This window comes from Watersipora subatra, chromosome 1 (assembly GCF_963576615.1).
Source record: "Watersipora subatra chromosome 1, tzWatSuba1.1, whole genome shotgun sequence".
In the NCBI taxonomy this organism is placed as follows: Eukaryota; Metazoa; Bryozoa; class Gymnolaemata; order Cheilostomatida; family Watersiporidae; genus Watersipora; species Watersipora subatra.
The window spans coordinates 42,321,246-42,345,494 of NC_088708.1; the positions used below are offsets into that span (position 1 = coordinate 42,321,246).

Sequence of the window (24,249 nt, forward strand, 5' to 3'; positions counted from 1 at the left end):
CTTGCTTGCTGACCTCGGCTTCTTTCTCCACCCCTAAACGTCTTGGAGCCTGTTTAATTGGCTTTGACATCGCCTTAACAGGGATAGAATGTTTCATTAAAGAAGTCAGTCCTTGATCAGAGTCACCTTTTGAAAAGACATCACTGAAGCTATGCAACAACTTGGCAATCGCTTTGCGAAAGCTGAGAACATGCCTCAGTTGCCTCTTCATATAGGCTCTCCAAGTGAGATGGAATAGCAGGGATATTTTCCTCTAAGACACGCTTCCTGTGGTTCCCATCCATCATATGAACAGATGAATTGACAATCTGTCCCTTCTCCAAGCTGACGCACTGCCCTATAATAGATCCAGCATTAAGGTGACATACTTGCATTGCAGGATTAATGCATCTAACAAAAAATTTCCTTTCCTCACTCCATGTACTCACACTAGCAGCAATAGCTATGCCATGCTTAGCCGCAACCCCTGTGTCTTCTACTATGCCAACAGGGGTACAAATATTATTTAACAACCGACACCGGACCAACTGTTCAGATCTAGCGGGAATAGATTCATTAGCGATTACCTGTACCCTACTAACAAAACCTATACCATGCTGGTTGGTGCATCTAAGGTGTTTACTATTCATCACAACAGTAGAGTCTAAACAACTAACTAAGCAATTATGGCTTACTAAAAAGGGCATTCCAAGTATAGCATCTGGTTCAATATCTGCAACAACAAAGTCTAATTCGATTGGTTCTGACCTTAATCTGCCAGCTAATTTTATCTGTCCATAAAATTTCAAACCAGATCCATCTGCCAGAGTGCCTGTAGTGTGTTCAAATGCCAGCAATCCACCAAGAAACTTCCGTGGCAGCCTATCAAACATTCTCCTTGCCAGCAAGTTGAGGGTACATCCACTGTCTACTAAATAGTGTACTGAACAGCCCTCAACTTTTCCTGGAATATAGAGTGCAGAAGCAGTGGCTGCAAAATTTATACAAGGATGCTCTGCATCAACCCTAGTACTGCAATTAGATTGACCTACCGGAGGGTTCGCAGCATCTCCAGAGCAATGGAGAGGCAAGGAAAGCAAATCAGGTTTCCTAATGATTGGTTTCAATTGTGACAACTCACCAGGACTGTCTGCTTGGCTTGCCCTTGTTTCTCTCCTGTCCTGCTTATTTAGCTTTCCGTAACGGGTATCTGTCACCGGTCCACCCACTTTACCCGTAATCTTAGGAGTGAACCTTGCTAGTTTTCCTGATTAGGGTTTGTGGATGGTGGTGGTCTTTTCTTCCGTACTGTACAACTCCGCATCAGATGGGAAGAGTCTCTACATATGAAGCAACGTCTGGCTCTATGAGACTTGACATTGGTTGTGTCAACACTTCTTTGCTCTAGAGCAGCAATCCGGGCAGACTGATCTTTTATCAGCTTTGTCTGTTTTTCCAGTTCTAATGACATGGAGAGCAGAGCCTCAGCCAGATCTGTTTCAGAGTTGTCTTCTGCAGCTTTGCCACTAGTACCGCTTGGATTATCTATTTGGGTAACTCTTGGAGGATTTCTAGTTCTTGAGGGTTGTACTGGTTGACGCCCAGCTATTTCATAATGTTTTGCTGCGGTAATGGCATCTTCCAGATTTGAAGCCTTGACCAGCAGCAGGTGCTGCCGAAGTGCAGGGTCATCCACGGCTCGCTGGAGTGTTCTAAGGCCATCTCATTCTCGACAGCACACCCAAGACCACCATAGGCCAACTTCGACAGCCTCTCTACTCTGTTACCCAACGAAAGGTAATCTTCTCCTGCTCGTCGGTGTAAATAGTGCAGCTGTTCTCTTGCTTCGGATGCAGACAGTCCGAACATCTGTAGCAGCTTCCTATTTACTTCAGCAACTGTTTCAGCCCTTCCACAGTCTTTGGCTGTTTGCTCTAAGCAGGATCTCAGTTGTATTAGTGCGACTCGGTCATCCCATCCGCTTACGTCACAAATTTCAGTAAATTGTTTACATAATGTTTACATAAATTGTTTAAATAAGTTTACATCTCCATGCCCATCAAAGTGTGGTAACCTGAGATCCACTCGACCACTGAGTGTAGAGTTAGGAACCTCAGCCTTCTTATTACAGACTTGGTCTAGTTGTTTTGAGTGTGCGCAACAACTCTTGGGTAGACCAACAACCATCACTTTTCTCCGAAGTAGGCTCGACCAACCTGGTTGACTGTAGCTGCTCCGTTGGTCGGGGAGTGGAAACAGTAGGATGTGCCAAATTGTGGAGTCCTTCTGCTGCTGAAGAAGATATGCGACTGCTGGCAGCCTGTCTGTCCTGCAGTTCCAACACATATTTCCGGTACATATCGTCAATGAAGGTCGCCCCATCAACGTGTACTGATGTATCGGAGTGCATGACTTGCTTTGGCTGTTTCTCATCAGTATCAGTAAATGGATTAGTCGCGTCCAAGAATGGCTTACTTATCGGCAGAAATGGATTAGTAAACATTCTGGAGTCTCCGCCTTGAGCCATCCCTTTCCAGAGAGCTGTTCAACAATCACTAAGTTGTGCGTACAGCTAAACTTTCAGTAGCAACAGGATTACAGATATCCCACTGCTGCCACCAATGTTGTGGAAGTCAGCGCTGACTAGCCACTAGCAAGTGGGTTCTGCGAAAAAGTTGTCTTATACCGAATGAGTAATAGCTCTCATGCACAACTGTAATTGTTGCAAACAAAGTGTCTGGTGAATAATGGCTTTTATTCACACAAGCTCTATAAACATGAAAAGGTGTAACAATTAGAACAATTCACTACAATCAAGCGTAATGCTGAAATGAGTTAAATAATAAATACTCAAAACAGTTACACTTGTAAATGTAAGAATGTTAAGCAATATATATGTTACCAAAGATATACAAAGCTGCACAAAGTTAATGTTACCGCTGTTCTTAATGCAGATTAAGAACGTAACTCTCAGTCTTTAGTTCAGTCGTTTGTACTCTGTATCGCTAGCTCTGTGCTCTATGTTTTCCCGTCTTAACACTGAAGCACCATTGCTTATATAGCAAGGGCTGAGTGTTAATCAACGGGCTTTCCACGCAAGCTGGCTTTTAAATTATAGGGCTAATCTGAGAATAGCTGAATGCTTATGGCAATTAAAACAACTCAGCTTAGTAAATCCATCACACTATTATAGTTACGTTGCTGTTTAATTGCTGCAAACCAGTTTATATTAGAGAGTAGAGGTAGAATTGGGGAATTGTAATTAGAACAGCCAGTATATGACATAGAAAACTTGTCCTGGTAGAGAGGCGAAAACAACTTGATGAGCCTAATAAATCTTCATTTCCTAAATTAACTGGTTATAACGCTGGTTACACTTATTAACTGGTTAACTGTTTTTTTATTATTTTGTTATCAAACAATAAAAGATTACTAACTAACTGGTTATAATAAAACGTTAATATTATATATGTTAGTGTTGCAACTTTTGTATCAAAATATTGTTTCTTTAGCTGTATCAGAACCAACAAACTGCACTAAAATTACAAAGTGAGCAATTTCACTAGTGCAATGTATAAATTAATTAGGTACGCATACTATTTGTGATTCGAAGTGTGTTATTCTATTTTATAGACATTCCTTTGTAGATTAGAAAGGAGTGCACATGTATTATACAAAACTTTTCATGCAACTGTCACTACTTTTACTTGGTCTACTATAAGTTGCTAACCCGTATTTAGACAAAACTCTCAAATATAGATACCCATAAGTTGTATAGATGTTTCTAGATGTTTATAAATATAGTTGTTTTACACATTTATCTGTAGATAAATGTGACACAAAATAAAAATTTTAATCCGTTGCACCAAAACTTTCATAAATCAAGATATGGCACGTGAAGGTAGTATTTAAAAATATAAACTCAATTCTGACATTAGACAAAGTTTTATAGTTGTGCATTAGTGCACTAGTCATACTTGTAAACATTCTGTAGTCAGCTGTACTTGCTGACTGTGCTTGGTTGGTAAACAACAATTATATATATATATATATGTACATATATATATATAATCAATAAAACAGACTATAACTTTAGATAAAACACTTGATTACTATTAGTTTCCTGCTTGGTAAGAGCAATCTTCTTTTAAAGTGCTTATACCAGTTTTGGTTACTTATATACAGCTAGAACTATTAAAATTACTAAAACTTTGTAGCTGGAAGATTATGGATTCATAGAAGCATTAGATTTTAAAATTGGACAGGAGCAATTTGCTAGCGTGTCCAGTGCGTTTGTTCAATGAACCAAGGTGTGGCCTGTATATAATATAAAATTTTTCTTCTAGACACAAGGCACAGTTTTTAGAGCCATTGGCCAGCGGAATGGACTGCTTCAGTATTGTTAAAAATTGTTAACAAAGTGTTAACAATTTATGGCATTAGAATCATGTGATTAGGTGGCCATCTTTTAGAGCGTGAGCTGACAATTTCTCTTCTCAGGTTTGGAGTGTTTATCTACAGTTAATCATGCAAACACCAACCATCTTATCTCTCAGTCTCACTCGCTTACACCATAATTATATTACATTTTCATTCACTTTTTGCGCTTTTGTCATTGATGTTATATTGTAAGTAGATATATTTGTTTATATCTTGACCATCAATGTCAGGTAACATGTTTATTGACACTGGTACTTAATACTAGAATTCTTATTTTATTTTACGTCCAACGATAAAGTCTAATTTTTAGGACAGAAGTTGGTATCAGTTGCCTGTATCCAGTATGTTGCTACAAATACTTTTTATGGACCGCGTCCATGAGCATATATCCACTGTGAGCTTAATTACAGGTTTTATAACATTTTGGAATATTTTGGTCCAAAATATTATAGACAACCTTAACATGAGAATTAAGTAACCAAACCATATTCAAGTACGTTGACTTTTTGACAATAGCTTTAGTCGATGTATTAAAATATACCCGGTTGCCTCGGGTAAACCAAACTTAGCAAATGAAGCCGAAGTACTGCATTTCGTAGCATTTTAGCTTCCATTCTGGTTAATAATACCCAATCATCACAAAGTACTCTAAAATGGACTTGATTTAGTATAACAACTATATAACCATCATAACTATATTTTAATAAAGACAAACATTTCTCATAGGCAAACGCACTAAAGGGATCAATTCAGATTTAGCAATTGGGAGTTCTGCCGGAACATAAGAGCCGTTTGGTTCATATTGACCTCAGAGAAAAGAAGCACAAATACAGCTGATGGAAGGCACAAGTTCAGATGCTGTCACATGAGAAATCATTGATCGCATTGAAGCCTCAAAGGCTTTAAATGGAGTTTGATTAAGCTTTATAACATACCTATGTCTGGTATATTCTTATATTTTGAATAAAGAATTTATTTTTGTCCATCACTGCAGAAAACTATCATATTGGCTGTCTTTTGCATGATTATCTGTTTTTAGTTTCTAAGGATTTTAAGGAAACCTGATATTTCTATTCTTGACTTGTTTATACTCGTAAACCTTATATTAAGTTTGTATAAAATTTTATATGAAGAATATGAGAAGTCATACAGTTCAGGCCAGAGTAAAGTTGACTAATGTAAATTTTTCTATCTATATCCATCCATTACTATTATAAAACTATGCTTTGAGGCCCAGGTCAAGGTTTTGGAAAGCTCAGAAGTTTCACATAAAGACTACTCCTTGTATATAACATACACAGTTATAATACAAAAGTAACTAATGGACTCGAGTGTGTATGAAACATGACTGTCCATGGGTGTCGAACAGATATAGTGACTAGCTATCTGAACACCCTGACCAGCTTTCTCTCCTATAGTTGCCATAGTTACCACCCGGTATCGCCCTTCTCGAACATCTTCTTGGTCCTTGACACATTTTTTCACTTCAGCCGCTATAGTTCTAGAGAGTGTATGAGCTGTATTAGGGTCGTACACATAAGTGGAGAGACGGGCATCAGTGGTGCGCCTGATGAGCTGGTAAATGCGACTCATGTTTGGTAAGGTCCGGGGCCTGAGTTGATAAGTGGGCTCATAGCGTAGTTTCTTCTTGATACGCTGAACAAATTGGTTGGTTGCTATGGCTCCCATCAGTCCCAGAGGTGCATCGCTAGAACTTAGTATTTCTTCCATGATGCTCTTTCTAAATGAATTAACAAGGTTACTGTAAGGTCACTGTAAGTCGGGTTCAAAATATGTAACTCTCGTTAGTTTCATGGTCAAACATAAATTGAGTGTCTCTGAGAGTTTCTGAGATACTTTAGCTGACAATCACAGGAAATATATAATGGGGTCTGCAATAAACTTGACTTAGAACCTGTGATTATTTTGTGTTAGCTGCAATTTTGTAGAACTAAATTTAAAAACTTAATATATTCATTACGTGTGTATTTCTTTATAAGAAAAAGATACCGCGTAGTAGCGATAATCTATATATATAAATATCAATGTTTGTTCATCTGTCTGTCTGTTTGTCAGTCCATCCATCTGTCCAGCTATAGCAATAAAGTTTTGTAAACAGGAAATCCACTGCAAACTGGATTTGGACTCACAACCTTCAGTTCTGCTGACATCCATTTATCCAACACACTACACTGTTCAACTGGCTATACCATGGAATAATTTGGGCACATACTTGGAACACATGCCAATCTTTCATGGTTTCACTGCGGCTAGCATTATGCTAAAGCTCTACCAAAAGAAAAATTCGTGAAGCCATACCAGAAGAAAAATTGCATGCCCATATGTGAAAGGAAATGCTTAAACTCATATAGCCAACAAGACTATTGCAATCAGTATAGAGCTGTAGTAGGTACTGCAGCTGGCACGGTATGAATTACACAGAAATAAACACAGTAAACAGAAATAGTACAGTACACAGAAATAAAAAAACACCTTTGTTTAGATGTTAGAATGATAAATGTTGTATATGTTGATTAAAAGTAAATTTTCTGTACAAAAACCTTTTTATTACCCGTGCAACGCTGGACATTCATCTAGTTTTTGTAATATAAAAGTCTTGTCTGTGTATAGGTAAAACAAAGCTTAGAGGTTAGAAAAATATTGCTTGCAACAGGTTTTGAACCTACAGCTTTCAGCTTGGTGGACTACACTCCACCACCTGCACCAATCAACCACTATTATTTACTATTATTTATTTACCAGAATATTTCTTCTCTGCGCTTAATCGGCACTGCTAATGATATCTCACAGCACAGTAGACTGCCAGGGTACTAGTAATAGTAATGGTATAACAAGATTAAATTTCCAAATTTGAACAGCTTGTTAAACTTTAGCAAAGCATTGACAACTAAGTCATCACTAGGTACTTTTCCTGGTTCACCCACTTGCAGACATCTGTCAGAGTTCTTATTAAAAATACTTGGAGCACACTGTACTCACCATATCAGCAAAGCAATAGACTCAGGGTTGTAGACCAGCAACTTTGTACCCAGAGCTAAAATGCCACCCTTGTTTATCCTTCTAACTCTGTGCATTGGCTTGCTATGCAATTTATCTGAGATGCTCATCCCACTCAAACCAGATCTACATGCATTAAGCTACTCACGGACCTAATTGATTGCGTGTTCAACAATCACACCTTCTGTCATATCATCTAAAGAAGGAACTCAGAACATCTCCTGAGGCTTTTAGCAAACGACCCCATCTACATAAGAACATCGAACCTTGGGCTCTTATACAACTAAGGATATGAATATCCTTTAGTAGTAGCCGTGTTTGCTTGTGAATACTCCTTTGGGATTGCATCTTCCTCACATGCAATCAGGGATCAATAGGCTAATTTATTAATTTAAATTGAACATCAAATTTGCGTAGGGGATAACAGAATTGCAACACCACAGTAATGGTTCAGTGATACTTATGATCTGGAAAGTGTGTATTATAAGAAGATACAGCTTGTCAATATTATATGTTTTTATCTAATTATTATGTTACGTAATAAAATGTCTAAGCTATTGATAGAAAATTTTCTTTACCTTGCCTTCATACCATCATTTCTATAGATCATTCTGATAATACTTCATTGTACTTTTCTTAATCTGTAAATGTTGTTCTGCTAATCTATCATTGTACTTTTGTCACTCAGTCATTGGAATTCTGTTAATCTGTCATTGTAGTTCCGTTATTCTGTCTTTGTATATCTGTTAATCTGTCATTGTACTTCTGTTAATATATCAATGCTCCATGATAATCTGTCATTATATATCTTTTCAGTTTGTTATTGTACTTTGCTAAATTGTCAGTGGTTTCAGTACTCTACCTTGTCGAATAAATTTAATTTGGTGAACTGCAATCATGATGCTAGATTATCTGGTAACAACCCAGTGTTTTGCTGGCATACTATTTTGCAAGCTTTTTCCATTGTATCATGTTGGTTTACATATCATAATCGTAATATTTGCTTTTGGTTATCAACTATTTTACACAACTTATTATATTACACAAGTTTTTTCAGCTAAGTTGTAAATTCAGCTTCCTGCAGATATGCTGTATATTCATTTCGCCCTTTGATGATAATGTTCTATGTAATGCATGAGATTGTTTTTTCTATACCTTAGAGCTAATACCGGTATATGAAATGGTAATAGCTGGGTAATATGTTCAGTGCATTGTATCAGTAACCTGGTTCAAAATTCATATTTATTACGGCAAGTAACACTAAACGTAATTCAATAAGATTACCATAATATGATAGTCTGTCATAATATAACGTGTTTACCATATAATGATGGTTATATAAACTTTATTCTAAGACAGTAACAAAATCGAAATCAAAAATATGAACTGCATGATCCCTGAGATTAGACACGCTTCTCTGACCGAGCCTTGTGCCCCATGTAAGGCAGGAGGGGGGTTGGGCGGGGCGTGCACTCCACTATTTAAGTGGTACTGCCTTAGAATGACATAGCTTATTATCATACTATATGTATTTTAACATGACATGTTTTTATATATCAGAGTATGATATACTTCGCAGAAACGCCATTTTTGTAAGTTTTTTATCTAATGTTCAAAAATATAAGATTCAACCTGCAGTTTACTCTTAGCTTATAACTTGTGATATCTGTGTATCTCATTCATCGTGCTTTCTTTGCAGTACCTAAAAGTATTTTCGAACTCAAACTACATTGTATATATACTTCTCAGATTCAGTTTTCCAATGACCAGACTATATTTAGTAGCGCAACATTTATTACTAAGCACAGGCAGAAGTTCACAGAGTACGGAAAGCAAGTGATCACAGTCAAAATTAACTTATTTGAATGTGAGGTGAAAGTAGCAAAAAGTGCCAAATGCAGGCATTAACAGCGAAGCAATAGAGCTATCTACTAGCATTTTAGTGTCAGCAGCGAAGTTAGTAACGCTCATCATCACTTCTGTCTGTCAAGGTCCTAGTCAGAGTCGTCTTCTTGTAGTGTCTACGTTGTTTTGGACTTCTCGGTGCATTGTTGAAGAACTCAGATGAAAGGCCCTCATCATCCGTAATCACATACTCCTCTTTGTCTGCGACCATCCCTACAGGAGTATTAAGGGAGGAATAAGTAATGCTTCTAATGCAACATGGTACTGAGTTGTAAAGAATATATACCTAGTTAACACAGCCTTCGCAAACTAACTTCAATTTTGGAGTCATCTGCTCTTACAAGGTGACATTTTTAATAAAAAACAACTGTGAACCCTTCGAATGGTTTTAAAATATGTTTTCAATAGTCATCAATTTTTGCCTAGCAAAGAAGTATTGTCACACTGAACTGCAAATATTTAGTAATTTTAATATGTTAGGAATTAATTTGTTATCACGAGAACACTTGTTTAATTAAAACTGCACCAAGAAAGTTCAAAAAAGTCAATGACCCATACCAGGCTATTTGCCTCCAGTAGCCAGAAACAAAAACTTTGCCAAAGATTGTTAGGAAATTTAGTAACAAACTTTTATTACCATTTAGGAGTGCGATCAAAGAGAAGTCTAAATTAATCAAAGGTAAATACAACATGAAAATGATTAAGTAAAACACACAGACATATATTACTGATGAGATCAAGAGTAGCACATCTTTAAACATTTTGACACCTACATTTTAACCACAAAGCTACAGTTGTTAAGGTCCTTAAAACCACATGATGAGAAGGAGATTTTTTAATAGTAAGCACTTTTGAAACTTAAATTAAGGCTTGATGCCAACAAAATTGATGATTTTATAAAATATTAGGCCAGAAAGTATTTGTAAAAAAAATATGATGTTGTAAACGAGTTTTGTACAAATGAAAATTGTGGCAGATACTCATTGACTGATTAATATGAAGTAAAATAATAATGTAAAAACATTGAATAAAATAGATTTAAAAGTGTTAAATAATACCACATACACATATTACTAAAGATTGCTAATTTGTAGCTAGCCATATACAGTCAAACATGGATAACTCGCCCACGGATAGCTCGAACACATGGTTAATTTGAACGGTTTCTTTGGTCCATTCCCACGTAATGATAAATTGCTATAGATAACTCGAACTCAACACTGTTAACTCGAACTGTTTTTTGCCCAACGACTACCGAAACGGTTGTTTTCGCTTTCGAAAATCACTTTATTCCAAGCCATAGAGGTAAACCTCAACTTTTCGTAATTCATAAGCGTCGTTATTACCACCATCGGCAAAATATTTTTGTCAACGACTTTTCTAAAGGTTTGGTGAAATTTGATTTATACCAAACATCCGCTTAGCGATCGCCCTTCGGAAGCGAGGTAAAGCGAGGTAATCTTTGCATAAACTTCAAGAAAAATCGGCAAAATTGATCGTTGGTAAAACGCTCAAAAGAAAAAGATGTCTTTTCTTTAGAGCATTTCAACAACGATCAAGTTTTGCCAATGACAATCTAAAAATCGTTCTGGCAATAACATCACCTCAAACAACGAACCAATCTCAAGTGATAGAAAAATCTATACATTTTGATAAAAACGTTTTAAACTTTACATTAGAAGCATTTAATTTGAAACAAGCCATTTGTGCTTTTGATTTATATTATAGTTTGTATATGTACATGTATCTACTAATAAATAAGTAAATACATGGACTTGTGACAGTGCTCTGATAACTTGGACGCTCTGATAATTCGAACACTTTCGCTCGGTCCCGTGAAGTTCGAGTTATCCATGTTTGACTGTGTATACATCTGACAGGGTAGAGAGGTATACACAATAATCCATTGAAAAAAGCAAAACATGGACCAACCTGCGCCCGCATGTGTGCTAGGATCCAACTCTATGGTAAATCCGTTGCGAGGCAGGGTGCCAGCGCGAGATGCTGAACCTCTAGTACTGTATGAGCTCTGTCCACTTCTTCTCCGAGATCTGTTGTCAGTAGAATTGGTAGTCAGCACTTCATACTCCACATTATCTGCCTGCATTCCTGCACGTGGTTGTGCATCCAAAACAATAGTCATTCCAGCTTCTTCCTCATGTCTATAATTAAACAAATTTGATGTACATGAAGGGCCACTTGTCATGTGCCACATGATTAAATGTCAGTTGTCAAGTGTCAAATATCAAGTATGCTGCTTATGTGTCACATAATAAAATGTCATTTGCAAAGCGTTACATCACAAGTGTGCCACTAGCCAGGTGTCACACAGTAAAATGTCAATTGCCAAGTGTCATATATCAAGTGTGTCATGTGTCACATGATAAAATGTCAGTTGCCATATGTCCAATATCAAGTGTGTCTCTTTACATGTGTCACCTAATGAAAGTCGGTTCCCAAGCGTGGTATATATCGAGTGTCATTTGTCAGCTATCAACTTTTATTTGGCAAGCTTTTAATAAATAGACCCCTCACAAACCAAGTAAAATAGCTATAAACATATAGTCCAATAGTGTATTTTGCTGAGCATTCCTCTAACAACTTTACTAAATTGTGAAAAATGCCTTTTTGGCTTCTATTTTCTTGAAGTCACTAGTCTTGCTCCTGACTCATGACCAATATATCTCCACTCGTGTAACCATTACAATTGGAATATCAGAACCTTATGTTTAGAAGGTAAACAATGATTTTATTAACAACAACATTTAATATTAGCAGCAAAAGTACCTGCTTCTAGAGGGTGGCCATTGCTCTCGACTTGAGTGATAGTCCGACTCGTAGCTTTGTGATGTCACATAATCATCGCTGTCTGTGTGGTAGCGGTTTCCATAGCGAGGCACTGTTGCTGTGTGGGAGAAGCTATCTCCGTGTTGACGGTGTCCATATTTATGGCCAGCAGAAGAAATCTTTGCGTTGTAGACACTTGCCGAGTCTAGCATATCGATTGTCTGTAAGAATTAGATGAAAAAAATTTAAAGTGGAATCAAGACTTTGCAAAAGCCATGAGTCAGACTTTAGCGTTTAATTTGTGTAAGACCATGAAACATGAAACCCCCAGCATGTGTACTCATAGAGTAAACGATCCCATCACATTCATGGAAGCTGTCATGATAACACTAGCATCTCGATATCTAAAAAATATATTTGCATTTGGCATCCATATTTGTAGCTAATAACTACAGGAAACTTGTTAAATCTGTAATTCAACACAAAATTTCACATTCAAACAAATTTATGTGTTGTGATCGCTAATTTATCATTTACCAACCAATAATAGCAGACAAAATGGGCTAAATATCTATTTTGGTAAAACCAGAATTCAGAAAGTTTGCAGAGCATGAATTTATATGTAACATAAAATAAATAGCCTTGTTATAACATTAATATAATAAACAACTAAATATATAAACTTTTAGGTAACAGTTAAATCTGTGGGTTGAAGTGCTGCTTGCCTTATTAAAAGCAATCAAAACTTGTTATAGATCTATAGTTTGAATTGATGAGATGAATTTGGGAAAAAAGTTTTAATGTACAATGTTGAACTATTTCTATTTCGGAAACTATTTTATTCAAGATAAACATGAATTTAAAAAGGTGTGAATTTACAAGCAATCAACAAGTATTACCAAATTAGTCTTTAAAACAAATCTGCATATGTATTCTAACATTTATATTGCCTATATTTGCACCTTCCTACGGGCAGTGCAAAATTTATGTCGCTTGCATCTGCATTTTTTTAAATCGATTTTTCCTATACGTCGCAGCATCAGAATGAGTCAAACAAAAAACGATTTTGTGCAAAATATATAAGACTAACATAATTTTTACTTATCTCGATTGTGTTACTTTCAAAGATTTCAGTAAAGAATTGAACAATTTCTTGAAATACATGTAAGTTTTCATACACGTTGAAACATCAAACAAGGATCAAACCGAGTCAAACGAGGGACTACATGTATGTTATTGAGGACATATTAGACCGATGAAATTCTTACTTATTTTGATTATGTTACTTTCAAGATTTTAAGAAAAACCGAAAAACATTGGAGTTTAAAACAGGATTTTGGTAAGCAACGAAATTGGCTTCTCTAACCAATCATTAAAACATTTTTGAGGTTCAGATGAAGATGTGAACTAGCTTATGGACAACGTTAAAAACAGTGGATCAGATTTACACTAATGTGATTTCGATTCGGACTGTAGTGAATTAATGTGACGATCAATATTCCCAGACATGCTTTTATTATCGCCGCATCCGCAACAATTAGTAGACGATAGTGATGCTGGTAACACATCATTGACACATCGTGGCACCCACAACAATTAGTAGACGATAGTGATGCTGGTAACACATCATTGCAGTGGTTACAAATTATTAACAATAATAATTTAAATACTGATATGCCTCCAGTTATTAATAATTTTACAAGTTAACTTCAGCAAGATGCAGACATTGATGGCCACATAGCGTATGCGAAAAAAATATATTTAAAAATGTGGGGAAACGAACTGCATCCCTGAAAAGTTCATGTATATGTAAATGTAATTTTGTCATTTTTAGTAACAAACATTGACACATTTTTTAAAAATATATTTTTCACAAAAAGCTAGTTTATATTGATGTAATCTAATTATTATTAATATGATTTTGTAGAAAATTTCCTACTGATCATTTATATGTTTAGCTCATAAAGATCAGACAAACGGCTTTTGAGTTACAAGCAAAAGAGTGAATTTAAAGTATCGACAATGTTTTGAAAAAACTATTATCTAAAAAATGCTAATTTATATCATGTTATTTTGTCATTAGTCAGACTTTTTGTGGAGAATTTTTTACTGATCATTTTATATATACTAGAAATTTCCCTGTCATACAGCCCACGACCAAATGATATTGGAAAAAAGAAAGGGTACTGATGGTTGAGAAATGCAATATTAGCAGTCAAATGGCACTGCAGTGCAATAGGATAACTGCAATGGTAGCTGTAATGTACTGGGTGTGGGTGTTATTATATACAACAAACAGCAATAATGGAAGGAAAAGATTATATGTTTATACCTCTCCCCCTGCAATAGGAGAAATGCAATATTGGCCAATATTGGAAGTAAAATGCACTGATATTATTAGAATAACCAATATTATTAATATAGTAATAATAGAAAACCAATGCAAAATTTTGTTTACAATTCCAAACGTCATAGCTAACAACATCAAGAAGTTGTGACATTTATATAGATTTTTAGAAAATATATTTAAAAAAGTGTTTGGTCATGACAAACAGCAATAATGAAAGGAAAAGATTATATGTTTATATCTCTCCTGCAATAGGAGAAATTCAATATTAGAAGTAAAATGCACTGATATTATTAGAATAACCAATATTTTTAATATAGTAATACAGTAATAATAGAAAACCAATGCGCAATTTTGTTTACATTTCAAAACGTCATAGCTAATAATATCAAGAAGTATCAAAAAGAATATCCAAACTTAGTAATAGTAATACAGTAATAATAGAAAACCAATGCACAAGTTTGTTTACATTTCAAAACGTCATAGCTAACAATATCAAGAAGTTGTGATATTTATACAGATTTTTAGAAAATCTATTTAACAAAACTATTTAGAAATAATTATAACAGTAACATACTGCCCATCATCGATGTTGTTAGTGTGACTATAAGACTTCAATAGTCATCCAAACTTATAATTAAATATTGTAATAATCTCATAAGAATCGTTAGAAAAAAATATCATCGTCATTTCCTTTACTTTCACTGCTTTGGACATCAGTTAGAATAGCAAAGTACTCAAAAGTTTCCAAAATTTCAGTTACTTTGAAATCGGCAAAAAAGAAACGATTTCTGTACTTCTACGTTAATTACAGAAACCTTCGGCAATTCGACAATGCTATAGACTGGTGAAATGTGCACGCTATTTTTGTGTGAAATGGGCATGACTTAATGGTTCTATTCTCTGTCGCTTGGCGTTTCGTTTGCCGGTCTTAATTTTGATAAAATTAAGACTTGGCCAGTTTTAATAAAGATTTTTGGGCGAATTAATTTGTCTATTTATGTATAATCCGATTAGATGGGTTAGTTTTAAGATATTGCGGTAACTTTTCAAAGACTTGGTAACATATTTTAATAGGTTTATATGTGTTTTGTATCGTTATTATACTTTAACGAATCTACAAAAAAATGGTTAAATTTGTTGATGAGATTTCGATACAAGGGTTTCCGACGTTGTTGATGAATAATTTTCCTAAGTTGTGTGCACATGCATTTATCATAAAAACTCTCAAACTTCACTCCGCTCATTTGGTCGTGGGATTATATAAATATAGTTCATAAAGATCAAACTGTCAGTTTTTGACCAAATTAGTGAGCACAAAAAACGACCATTTCTTTGAAATTAATTTGCCCACAGAAAGGGAAATAAACTTGCAAAGGGTAAAAGCCAAAGACTTAGTAGCGTGAATTGCTAAAGTCGAATGAGTTGTCATACCTTTCCATAACATAAACTATTAAGATAGCAGTTTAAATAGTTTTGTTCAGTAACGTATTAAAATAACACAACTGTCAAAGTGATTTATCTAATGTTTGTATCGCTAGATAGTTAGACTTTTATTCTATCACTAGCCGCTAGAAATAAAACTCACTGCAGGACTGAGGGAGGACATTTGCAAGTCCCCTACACCAGTTGTAAGCAAAGGCTGCATCTTTTCTCTCATTGCTTGATTGTCCTCTGATGAATGCTGCTCTCTACGCTCCTCCAGCACCACTGTCTCACCTTCTGCCGAGACTTCGGTTGCCAGAGCTGAAAAGAGAAGTATCATTAAGGCCGCATTTATTCAGCAACTCTGCTTCGTGCAATATACAAGCTTAACCAGGATATTAACATAGATTGAGATTTTTCAAGTCTTAACTGTTTTATGAATCTTTTCTAACAGCGACTGAAGTAATAGTAGTATTAGTAGTAGTTAATTGTTTCATTGTTCCCGTGTCATTGAACTTGTGTTGATCTATCATTGTACTTCTAATCTGTCAGTCATATACCAAAATTCTATCACATCTAATGTACTGTAAAACCTTTAATAGAACGCCACCTTTATTTGAACGACACCTCTATTTGACCACCACTATAAGAAGAGAATTGAAAAATGGAGCGCACCTCATTTTTTGATTTTTATGAACCCATAATAGCAAGGGATCAGTAAAAAAAGTGACCACAAAATGGTACTAATAATGACTCAGTTACATCAATAATAATTAATTATTTCGTTGTTTCTGTTCGTATTGAAATCCATTTTCCAACTCTAAAGCTTTTCATTTTTTTGTTAAAACTTTGATTACAACACCATAGAAATAATTATGAACTGTATCAGGCTAGTAATAGTTCCTTGTTTAATGCTGTTTTAATACTTTGACACATGTGAAAAGTGATTTACATGTGTGATGGTATATGAATGACTAGTTATAGTCTAAAAGTTGTGCTTAGCGCCTAAAAGTTTTTCATTATTTGTGCAAAGTGCAATGCATACAAGTTTTGCTCTGATAAAAAATTGTTTGGACGCTAATATCAACTAGTTCAACAGTGCAGAAGAAGAGTTGAGGTAAGAAGATATTGCGGAAGGTATTAAACAGCCAGAAGAATATGAAATCATTTCAAATAAAAGCAACAATCATAACACAACTGGTCGAGCAAACAATGCAAATATTTTCCTTTCCAAGCTGTTAACTTTTGTTTCTGCATGTATTATAAGTATGATTTGTTTGTCGTTTGTTCTTGAACATATATTTGTAGCATTTGATAGATTATCATTATATAACTTATAAATTTTCAGATTTATAGCATATTGTTTAATAACATCCTTGCGGTTATTTTAACACGGCTTATAATGGATCGACGCTCATAACTCTTTTTCTATTGTACATAAGAAATCAGTTTTGACTGCAAACTGTAGCGAACATATCAATGAGTGCAATAAGATTTTATGTAACATTGTTAAACACAGTGAAAAATGAAAATATGACTTCAAACTTAGAATGAAATAAAAAATTGAAAGCCCCAACAAATTGCAAAGCAGGGCACAGGCTATAATATCATCGCAGGTTAATTGCAAGCAACAGATATCAACGAGTAGAGATATTTCTCAGTTTCTCAATGCACATTTATTAAGAGATCTAAGACAAGTTGGAGGTAAGTTAGCAGATTTATTGCATCTAAAAGAGTTGATGTCGACATGTCCGAAGGAGAGAGCAAAATATAGGTGACATTCACTTCGCCTGTAAAAGATTAAATTTAGCTTCCCAAAATTCTGAGTAGCTATTTGAAAAATACAACGCCATCCTCTATATGGACGCCACCTCTATTTGACCGACACAATAAAGAAGGGTTAAAAAATAGAGCGCCATGGTGTTCAAATAGAGGTTTTACGATAATAAAGTTATTAGCACATTCAATCAGATATACAATAGACTCAAGCCCATACATTATGAACTCCATTAACTTACAGTCAACTATAACGGCAGATTGAGATTTGAGATTTCCATCTATCTGACTAGAGCCAGCAGCTATCCACTCTCCACTCGCTTCCCCTCTCTCCTTCCCATGAACAGCCTCTGTTACTCCCTGCGCTGCCGTCCTGCCTCCAGAAACATCCTGCTGGTAATACTCTTCAGTTTCCTGCCAAAAAAGACATGTCAGGTGAGAGGAAGATACTTGAGAAATTTAATTAGAGGTCTCAAAGGTTGGTAAGGAGATGATTAAGAAATCATTAGACATTGGTCAGGGAAGTGTAATGAAATACTAACAAGCTGGTCAAGAAATGGTAAGTCGTTCGGAAATGGGTCAGAAAACAAAAAACTTTACACAAATCACTCTATAGTAAGGAAATAACTGTTTATTCTCTTTCCACTTCAACTGCTTCAACTACGTAATTGGATTCCGCTTTTTACTAAGCAGTATAAAGAGCTTTTACGCCACTGATTTATTCAGGTTGATAAGCACTTTATCTCACAATTAAAAGTTACCTGCATACTACAAGCTTTCATATTACTGACATAGCTACACAGCAATAAACTTTTGTGCTAAGAGTAAAAGATAAGTTCTTTCAGCATCTATACAAAGCAAGTGTGCATGGTGTATACAACCATGCACACTTGCATACACCATGCATGGTGTATACAACCATGCATGGTGTATACGTACAACTGTGTGTCAATACAGAATAGTGCCTTACAAATTAAAGTTATTGAACTCTCAAACTAACCATCCGAACAAAGTTTTAGAGTTGTCAACTAATGCAGAGTTAACCTTTTATGGCAAGAAAAGGCTTGCATCAATTAACAAGCTTTTCTGCCCACTCTACCAACTGTCGAGTTGCCCTCAGTGTATAACATCAGCGGAACACAAACCTCTGTAATCTCCTGTCCAGTTCCAGCTCCTGCCACACCAGCTGCACCTTTGCCTCCGTGTGCCTTGTCTAAACCGATGAGCATATGAACAGACCCGCTGTCCCAGTCTGAAATGTATGCCGGGTTGTTGTAGAGTTTAGACTGTTCGTACCAATCATCTATAAAGGACTCCTCATGATACCCACCGCTAGACTCACCCTCCTGTCAATAAGAAAACATGTCTGAACATGTTTAAAAAAGCCTTACGATACTCATGCCTAAAATATGTATTGTTTTAGAAATGTTTAGACGTGTTTTAAATACTTGTAGTCATATATGTCGGGCATGTTCAAACATAAGTTGGAAGCACTCGAAACTTAACAGATATATCCTTACAAAAACTATTTTGTACAAAACTGAGATTAAGTCTAAAAAACATCTTTGAAGGTTGCATTGCATAAAAACATATTCTTTACACTGAATAACTGAATTACCTCTGAACCATGCACGGATCGGTTAGTACGACTGCGTAATAAGCAGGCTAGCTTATGGGCTATATCGAATTGGGTGTAAAACTAGCAGCTGGGGCAGCAAGGTCGTGGCAATAACAATTAACTCTAATAAATATCATATAATGTCTGAACTAAATAAGATGTTTAAAATGTGATAAGTACTTTATATGAAACTTGCATCATTCGTATGCCAACAGTAAGTAAGCTCACTGCTGGAGTCCTGAACTTACGCCAATGACTAGATATTTTCGCCCCTTAGCTCCGCCTCCACCTCCTCCGAAGCAAGAAGTACAGCATGGACAACAGAGACAGCAACAGAGAAGAAACGGCAGCAGAAGAAGAGGTAACAAAAGTAACATGGCTATGAGGAGTCCAATAGGAAAAACAGTGGTTGTCTGAGGTTCTGCTTCTCCTTGCAGGTATATGTATTTAGTGGTTATATCCTGTAAGAGAGTGACGAATGTGTAAATCAAAGTACCAAGAGGTATGTATATATGGTTGATATACTCTGTATGAGATTAATGACTGTGTACATCAAGGTACCAAGAGGTAGATGTATACAGTTGATATACCCTGTAAGAGAGTGATGAATGTGTACATCAAGGTACCAAAAGGTAGATGTACATGGTTGATATACCCTGTAAGAGAGTACTGACTGTGTACAACTTACTTCTGCTCGAAGGATCTTGGCACTTAACGCTATGGATCGGTGAGAGCCGTTGATTCTCGTGTTGATGTAAGTAATAGTATTTATGTTTCTTTCCAACAGGTACAGAGATGTTTTGTTCACAGCATAGACTATGACATCAGACCTATTGTCAAGTAAAAAACAAAGATGTCTCCTTAGTAAGATTCTTAAGTTAATAAACCGCAGGCAACAGATATGTTCTAGCCGACAGTTGAAAGCTGAGCTAGATAAATCTAAACAAGCGCTCCCATAACTTATCAAAAGATTGACACAATTTTATTTGTACATAAAACATAAAATCTCCATGTTAAATTACTTATGAGAACAAATCTTTCAATTTTTAAACTGTGTGTTACACAGATTAACAAGCAATACGGAAATCTGTGACCTGCGCTTTTTCCACAAATATAGGTTGCTGTTAAAAAGGGTCACTAATACATTGCAACTATCTATAAATACAAGATTAAAAGGGATTTTTCCTTGCAGTTGTTTCTTCTTTCAGTCTCACAAAGATTAAAAACAGTAAAAGCAACTCTTTACATGACCAAGTTCAATTTTAATACTTTTCAATTAATTTACATCAATGTTTGTCCAAATTAATGTTCTAAAATTTATTCAGTAAGCAGATTGTAGATTTGTTTTACTATTACGTGATTATCTAAACTGTTACATTATTATGATAAATTTGTTAAGAACAACTAACCTATTATATTCCATTAAAAGTCAATTAAAGTATTTCATGTATGCATAACATTGGTGACCATCTTATTTAACATTTCTATTTGTTAAAGTCATCTTGTCTTGCCTTTATATTTATAGCACCTCAAAATGAAAGGAGAGAGAGAGGAAAAGAAGGAGAAAGAAAGAGAATATGAAAAAAGAGGGAAGAGAAGAAAGAAAAGAGAAGAAAAAAATATAGAGTGAAAGAAAGAGAGAAGGTAAAAAAAGGTAGAGAAAGAGAGAAGATAGAACAAGGTAGAGAGAAGGTAGAACAAGTTAGAAGGAGAAGGTAGAACAAGGTAGAGAGAGAGAGAAGGTAGAACAAGGTAGAGAAAGAGAGAAGAGAGAACAAGGTAGAGAGAGAAGGTAGAACAAGTTAGAGAGAGAAGGTAGAACAAGGTAGAGAGAGAAGGTAGAACAAGGTAGAGAGAGAAGGTAGAACAAGGTAGAGAGAGAGAGAGAAGGTAGAACAAGGTAGAAAGATGAAGAGGAGATAGAACAAGGTAGAGAGAGAGAAGGTAGAACAAGGTGGAAAGATGAAGAGGAGATAGAACAAGGTAGAGAGAGAGAGAAGGTAGAACAAGGTGGAAAGATGAAGAGAAAAATATAGAACAAGGTAGAGAGAAAGAGAGAAGGTAGAACAAGGTAGAAAGATGAAGAGGAGATAGAACAAGGTAGAGAGAGAGAGAAGGTAGAACAAGGTGGAAAGATGAAGAGAAAAATATAGAACAAGGTAGAGAGAAAGAGAGAAGGTAGAACAAGGTGGAGAGAAAAAGAGAAGCTCTTTTCTAAGAGGCTCGCCAATGTTCTCAATCACAGTTGTACAAGCACATAGTAAAAGTTCTATTTAAGTTATGTGTCTTTGCAAGAATGCTGCTGCGTAGTTTTAGACACAAAACTAACAAATAAGCGATATCATTGACTCTGATTGTTGTTATAATAGTTTTCTGGTTTTTATGGTCAGTGATAACCCATCACGTGTAGACAAAATATCGTATATAGGTGATAAAATATCTGCTACTACGCCGCAATATAGGCTATCAAAAAGATTTCTATCGTGACATGATGTAGAGATGCAATATGAATGATTAAGTGAATAGCAATGAACACACACTTAGCCAGTCACTTATAATAGTAAAAGCAGTTCATTCAAACTAACCTTGAAATGTCGATAGAACCATCCTTAGTGGTGTAGTGTCCTACTGAGTCTATCCAGAGAATGTTAGTACCAAAAATGCTATATAAAGCATTTAGTATCTCTTCTCTGTTTGCATTTACATATTCAACAGGTCCATTAACAACTATTCGTATCTTATGTAGGTTACTTGTAACCCAGACATAAACCGTTCCATCAGCAAAGTTTCCTCCAGCCTCTGCATTTACCTGTCAGTGTAAATGATAGTTGTATATAGTGACTTCTGACTACCTAAATACACTCAGCTAAGTATCATAATCTTCTGCACATACACTTTACACGCTTCCAAATTTTACATTGTACAAATGTATTCCTGTAGTGTGAGTATGAAATCATTCATTTTACACAGCTTTATTTATGTAACTTGTTAACTTTTATCTAAACTATGCATCTCTCTTAATTCCTCGTAGAACAAATATACCTGAAACTGAACATAGTAAGTAAAGATATTTAAACAGTTAAAGACAACCAAGCCATAACGGTCAAGTTTGTTGATATTGTTAAAAATAGGGAATTCATGGTACCTACAAAACAAAATTACTTTTTCTTGACCAAAGCTATAATTATAATTCACTGGAAACATACATCAAACTCTACTTTTATATTTACCATGAGTAGACAACTCCCACCTGCAATCTGTAGTGAAACCCAATTATGTTTGGGTTGAAGAGTCGTACAGTACAGATGCGTCCACTCTCAGATTCAACAGAGTACCTTACATTTCCATCTTTTTCAGATACTTTTTCCTTCCCATTATACAGCCTTTCTCTCTGCATGCTGTACTCCACATTAGCCCTTAGCCCTGCGGGCCTCACACTCTCCAGACATGTTCCGATCTGTGTGTCTATGGCTGCATCTGTGGATTGACCGAGAGGCAACTATAGAGACTGACCAACCAAATAAAGTGTAAGAAATACATAAGATAGAGAGTGTGCTATTTTCCATGTCCGAAAAAAACAGGAATTAGTGGTTAATAAAACTTCACTTGGAAGAAATTAGAAAAATAACCAAAAGTAGAAAATTATATATCTTATTATAACATGTAATTAATTATTTCATTTTGATATGCATTTGTTACGCACTATAATAGTAGTGTGACTATCTATATGTACTATATACTGATAGTTACACACTATAGTAATGTGACCATCCATAACTATGTCTCTAATAGCTATGTCTCTAATAGCTTTGTCTCTAATAGCTATGTCTCTAATAGCTGTCTTTAATAGCTATTTCTCTAATAGCTATGTCTCTAATAGCTATGTCTCTAATAGCTATGTCTCTAATAGCTATGTCTCTAATAGCTGTCTTTAATAGCTATTTCTCTAATAGCTATGTCTCTAATAGCTATGTCTCTAATAGCTATGTCTCTAATAGCTGTCTTTAATAGCTATTTCTCTAATAGCTATGTCTCTAATAGCTATGTCTCTAATAGCTATGTCTCTAATAGCTGTCTTTAATAGCTATTTCTCTAATAGCTATGTCTCTAATAGCTATGTCTCTAATAGCTATGTCTCTAATAGCTGTCTTTAATAGCTATTTCTCTAATAGCTATGTCTCTAATAGCTATGTCTCTAATAGCTATGTCTCCAATAGCTATGTCTCTAATAGCTACGTCTCTAATAGCTATATCTCAAATAACTATGTCTCTAATAGCTATGTCTGTCTGTAGACTGATAGTGCTGTGAACTATCTTTATTTTCTGCTCATTCTGATAAAATCTATCAGTTATATATTTAATTAATACATTATCAATAGACAATACTTTCAGGTATGAACTTCTATTTTATGTTGGCTGGTAAACATCAAGATAGAAGACGCAATATTAGCTAACAATTTTTTTCATACAACAATTAGATAGAGCCCAAGTTAGCAACCAGGAAAAGTTATCAACTTACATAGGTTTAAACGGTCTTTGATGAGTGTAGGAGTGCCAGCAGACGACAGAACACTGATATAGACCGAGGTGGTACGTCGATCTGAATTATTTGGAAGGACAACTCTTCCTCCACCCTCAAATCTATAATTGTAGGCTGTCACTTCAAGATAATGAAGAGATTGTATTGTGGAGTTTAGCTCTCTTGTTGAGCTAATAACTCCTGTATCTGGGTCAATAATGAAGTCTTCCCTATTTCCACCTACAACGAGGGAATCAGTGATAAAATTAAAAAGATATCAAAGCCAAAAGACCATCTGAGAAAAAATGAGCCCGTCAGATACTACCTGTATGCTACCAAGCTGTGAACAAAATATAACCTTAGCAAATGGAACAGTTAAACAAACAAACCAACAAACTAAACAAGCTTGTACTAAACATGGAAGTGTGCGAAAAT

The 24,249-nt window shown here is 35.5% G+C and overlaps 2 protein-coding genes across 2 annotated transcripts in view; both read right to left on the reverse strand.

Annotated features, from left to right (window-relative positions):
- Nucleotides 1-5,694: 5,694 nt before the first annotated feature.
- LOC137387812 (dynein light chain Tctex-type protein 2B-like) lies at nucleotides 5,695-6,150 on the reverse strand. The gene has a single exon (XM_068074325.1). The coding sequence runs from the start codon at nucleotides 6,148-6,150 to the stop codon at nucleotides 5,695-5,697; it is 456 nt and encodes a 151-aa protein (XP_067930426.1).
- Nucleotides 6,151-9,100: 2,950 nt separating this feature from the next.
- The window catches only part of LOC137403521 (cadherin-87A-like), a 58,855-nt gene continuing 43,706 nt past the window's right edge, over nucleotides 9,101-24,249 (reverse strand). The window contains exons 27-37 of the mRNA XM_068089461.1: nucleotides 23,815-24,054; nucleotides 22,546-22,772; nucleotides 21,881-22,104; nucleotides 19,984-20,125; nucleotides 19,544-19,756; nucleotides 18,823-19,023; nucleotides 17,920-18,091; nucleotides 16,065-16,222; nucleotides 12,130-12,350; nucleotides 11,275-11,504; nucleotides 9,101-9,555 (exon numbers count right to left, since the gene is read on the reverse strand). Of these exons, the coding sequence (XP_067945562.1) occupies nucleotides 9,395-9,555; nucleotides 11,275-11,504; nucleotides 12,130-12,350; nucleotides 16,065-16,222; nucleotides 17,920-18,091; nucleotides 18,823-19,023; nucleotides 19,544-19,756; nucleotides 19,984-20,125; nucleotides 21,881-22,104; nucleotides 22,546-22,772; nucleotides 23,815-24,054 (2,189 nt within the window). The 3' untranslated portion in view covers nucleotides 9,101-9,394. The remainder of the gene's footprint in view (nucleotides 9,556-11,274; nucleotides 11,505-12,129; nucleotides 12,351-16,064; nucleotides 16,223-17,919; nucleotides 18,092-18,822; nucleotides 19,024-19,543; nucleotides 19,757-19,983; nucleotides 20,126-21,880; nucleotides 22,105-22,545; nucleotides 22,773-23,814; nucleotides 24,055-24,249) is intronic.

Bases quoted from the DNA above. Each gene is read 5' to 3' on its own strand.
- LOC137387812 (XM_068074325.1), bottom strand. From the start codon at position 6,150: ATGGAAGAAATACTAAGTTCTAGCGATGCACCTCTGGGACTGATGGGA.